The sequence below is a fragment of the Conger conger genome, unplaced genomic scaffold (genome assembly GCF_963514075.1).
Source record: "Conger conger unplaced genomic scaffold, fConCon1.1 SCAFFOLD_72, whole genome shotgun sequence".
Classification (NCBI taxonomy): Eukaryota; Metazoa; Chordata; class Actinopteri; order Anguilliformes; family Congridae; genus Conger; species Conger conger.
Genome location: NW_026890448.1, coordinates 28,496 through 32,491, shown reverse-complemented (window position 1 = coordinate 32,491; position 3,996 = coordinate 28,496). Strand labels below are relative to the sequence as shown.

The window sequence follows — 3,996 nt, the reverse complement described above, 5'->3', positions numbered from 1 at the left end:
TTAGTTACATTCAAAAAGCTTTACTTCTGATAAAGTAGTCAAAAAAGTACATAGTGCGCATCCCGTGTACCTACTATGTACAAACAAAACTTGTTCAACCACTCCCCCCGTCCAGCAAGTTTGGAAGATTCAGACCATTTTAAATCTTGAAAATAATCAAAAAAGTAAAAAGAAACCATCTAGGAATGGGGGAATAAAGATACAGCTGCAAACCCCCCCCCCCCCCCCCCCCAAAAAAAAAACAGCTGCAGCTCCAGGTTAAGTCAAAAGTGGTAACAACCTGGTATAAAATGTAATTCAAACCTAACACTACATTCAATTCATATGGTGTAAAAATATACATTTAGGAAAAAATACTTTATTTGGATAAATCTTAAGGCATTGTAAGATGGTGGACCCCCCCTCCCCCCCCCCGGCAGGCACTAGACTGGTTTAACACTGGGGCGCAAGGGACTGCTACATTCTCTAGCACGTGGCTGGAATCACAGTGTGACCGCGTGCAAAAAAATACTTTTTTGGTTAATTTATTTGCGTGGGGTTCTTTGTCACTGAAGTCTGATCTTTTAAGAAACAAAAAAAAAAAAAAAAAAGAAGAAAAAGCTTAAGGCTAATGTTTGGACGGTCTGTACACCATATCAGTATTACATTCTACGGAAAAAAAACCTAGAGAGGGATTCTCAAAAACACCTTCCACAGCATCGACAGGAGACCTCCAAACAAACAGCAATCACGCAAAAAAAAAAAAAAAAAAAAAAGAACTTTTAATAAACGTAAACAAGGAAACAAAATTAATGAAATAAATATCACATACAATCTCTTAAATTAAGAATTTTTTTTTTTTTTACTCATTTACAATAAAATAACCAAGTGAAGTTACAAAAAACAAATATATATTACTGTGAAAAGAACATACACTCCACTTTATGCAGATTAATAATGGCGATCATAATTTAAACATAATAAAAGAATATAGATCTATTGCTTCATCATACTCGATAAATACAGTATGGACACAAAAAAAAAATTACCAATGTAGCCTATACTTTTCACAAGATAATAAATAAGTTAAATAGTTCATAGCAAGTAACGAACCGCTATTTAATCACTCAAAACAGCTAAAAAAATATATATTCAACCATCAGCAGTGATTTCCCAAACAAACCGAACTCCCGAGTGCTTTTAACTAAGCATCAAACTACTCTAACCAAACGAACCACTGTGGGGCGCTGTGAAACGGATTAGTCATGGAATGGAAGTTTTTAAGCTTACATAAACGCACACAACTCTGAAACTGAACTCATGTCAAGGCATATTCTTGGCAGGATGGAGGAGTTTTAAAAACCGCTTAGTCTTTTTGTTTAAAAAAGTTGTCCAGAATCTTGCTCCTTGGGTGTAGTTTGCCTGATAGACCAAAGATTGCCGTTAATCGCAGCTCAAAAGTCACCGATGGAATGCCTTCTGGTGGTGTCTAGTTTTTATATAGCTAAGGTTACGTAAAGAAAAAAAAAAAAGAAAAAAACTAATGCCGTGTCAAGAATGGGTTCTGTCTCTCAGCAGTTTTTGTTTTTTTAAGCAGATATTGTTGCTTTAGCTGTTGCTCGTCAGATACGTCGTCAGGGGGGTGGGGGGAACAGAAAAGATAGCGTCGACTATTGGAATCTCAAACGCTTCCCGACCTCTATTGCAGATAAAGTAATATCATGTAGTAGTTAGTCATCTGAGATCGACAGCCTGCTGAAAATGGGCAAACGCCTTCCAGCATCCAAACTCGGCGATTCAGAGCCGCTGAGACTCCCAGAAGAGCTGAGGGACCCGCTCACGTAGCTCTCCCGGTCTGAGAGGGAGTCGGGCGGACTCGGTGGGGAGTCGAACACCGGCGACTCAGACAGGCGGCGCAGGGACTGCAAGTGGCTCATGTTGTACGGGGGAGAAGGGGGGCAGACGTTGGTCTGGAGGTTCCCGTAGTAGGCACTATTGGACTGACCGCCGTAGCCATTCTGGGTATGAATGGCTAGGGGCGTGAGAAAGGCTTTCAGGTCCTGCCCGGGGAAAGAGAAGGCGCTGTTCACACACGACATTGAGTTGGGTGACAGGACGTCATCGTAGAAGTTGGATGAGCATGAGGAGTTGGAGGAAGGGGGTGGAGGTGTACGCGACGTGGGGCTTTCGAGCAGGGGAGATTCGAGTCCGTGGTGACTTGAAAAACCGGAGAAGCTGAGACTATGGTGCAGCTTTGGTCTGTCCCTTTGATTATATGTGGCGTGCTGCTGCACGCTCTCCCTTTGACCAAAGCCGCACAGATCCCGAGCCGCTTTCGGTTCTCCCTGCATGTTGGCGTTGCTAGGTGCCGGTCTGCGCTCGTCAGCGTTGTGGATAAAATGACAGCGGGGACCGTAAGGGCAGAAGCCAATCGTGTGGAAGGTGCGGCAGGGCTCGGTTTTGTACTTGGGGTGGCGAGACAAACTCCGCAATTCGTGATACCCATGGGCAAACTGGCACTTCTCTCCGTATTTGCAGGCGCCGTTTTCCTCGAACGGCCTGCACAGTTCGGTCTTGTAGCGGGTGGAGTTGATCTGCGAGCCCGGCTTCTGCTGCAAGACCTGCAGCTGCTGGCTGCGCTCGCCGTTGTCGCTGTATGCGCGGTCACGGAACTTGTTTTCCTTGTTCATGATGGCAGTTGTGGCGCTGCTGGTCATGCTCTCTTTAAGGTTGCTGTAAGAACCCACGGGGTACTTGTTGCAGTTGGTCAAGGAGTCCGCATTGCTAGTCGAGTTCCGTCGGAAAAAGCCAGGCGTGTAAGAACAGTTGTTGGACGTGCTAGATGTTGTTACCGGAGCCCCCACCGCTTTCTTGTCCAGCATACTATTTAGGTGGATTGCATTTATGTTAAGGCTCTTCTCCTGCTGTTGAGAAATTAAAACAAAGTGAGTAAATCGGACAATGAAGCATTGATAAAGGTAAAGTGCAAGTTTAATAACTCCCAAAACAATATCCTTTCTATTTTTAAAAGTCGAGAGACAGCGTGGCAATGTACTAACCTAGTTACCAACAGAAAGGCTAACTTATTAAAAGTTGCTAGCGAGCTTCAAAGAATAAAAACAAGTTTGCACATCTGCACAACGTAAGATTACTTCGAAAGACCAAGAGACAATTACCTTGTACAGCATGTCGATGTCGTAGAAAGCGGACAAAATTGTTGCAGACATGTCTTTTTCGGAGGATTTCGGCTGCAATAGCTCTCTCATGGAGAACCGGACAGGATCCTTGGGTGCGCCAAGTAATTTATTTAGCCACGACTGGTGTTTTTGAAAGGCGCGATCGGGAGGAGAAGCGTGCAATTCCAGAATCGATCCAATGCTAACCTATTTTTGATAGCACAAAGTTTCTTGTTTTTTTTTGTTGTTGTTGCTGCAAGACCTCTTCTCTCAGAACCGCTGCGCCAGAGTGCTGCAATCGTGGATCTTGCCCGCACATGTATATAAACGCTCCGCGGCTGCTCGCTGTGGGAGGCGCTTATTGCGAACGTCGCCCGGATCTGGTTAGCCACCACCTCCCGTCATTACCCTTTGGTGCAACTCTCGAATAGTACCAAATCAGAGCTGCGAGCACGGCACAATAAGCGAAGGCAAATGTTTTAAGTTCCTTATCCTTGATCTTGGGCTGCGATCGTGACAAACATTTGGCTTTTTGTTTATTTTTTATTTTTTTCCGCCTCTTGAAAGTTTTGGTAGTTGAAATTACACATTGAGAAATCGGTTTGCAAAAACATTAAACTTGACTTTGGATTTAAGTTTGCTAGCGGTCTACGGCGCTAGACCGTGTGCCTGTAGAAGAAAGGTTTGTATAAGCAACATTAACTAGTTTAATGATTGCATTAGTCGTTTAACTTAATCACTCAAAGTGGCTTTGAACAAACTTAGTTATTCGCCTTTCTAAATGAATGTATAGCTACAACAGGGATTTCACCTTCACGAAAAGGGCTACTTGTTAGCAAGA

The 3,996-nt window shown here is 43.7% G+C and overlaps 1 protein-coding gene across 2 annotated transcripts; it reads right to left on the bottom strand.

Annotated features, from left to right (window-relative positions):
* Positions 1-561: 561 nt before the first annotated feature.
* On the bottom strand, positions 562-3,475 carry zfp36l2 (zinc finger protein 36, C3H type-like 2). Of its 2 annotated transcripts, none has more exons than XM_061230269.1 (2): positions 3,156-3,475; positions 562-2,903 (listed from the first exon to the last, which is right to left on the bottom strand). In XM_061230269.1, the coding sequence occupies exons 1-2, from the start codon at positions 3,243-3,245 to the stop codon at positions 1,710-1,712; spliced, it is 1,284 nt and encodes a 427-aa protein (XP_061086253.1). In that variant the 5' UTR covers positions 3,246-3,475; the 3' UTR covers positions 562-1,709. The 2 variants fall into 2 exon arrangements, with proteins under 2 accessions (XP_061086253.1, XP_061086255.1); XM_061230271.1 differs by having other exon boundaries at positions 562-2,900.
* Between the last annotated feature and the right edge of the window lie 521 nt (positions 3,476-3,996).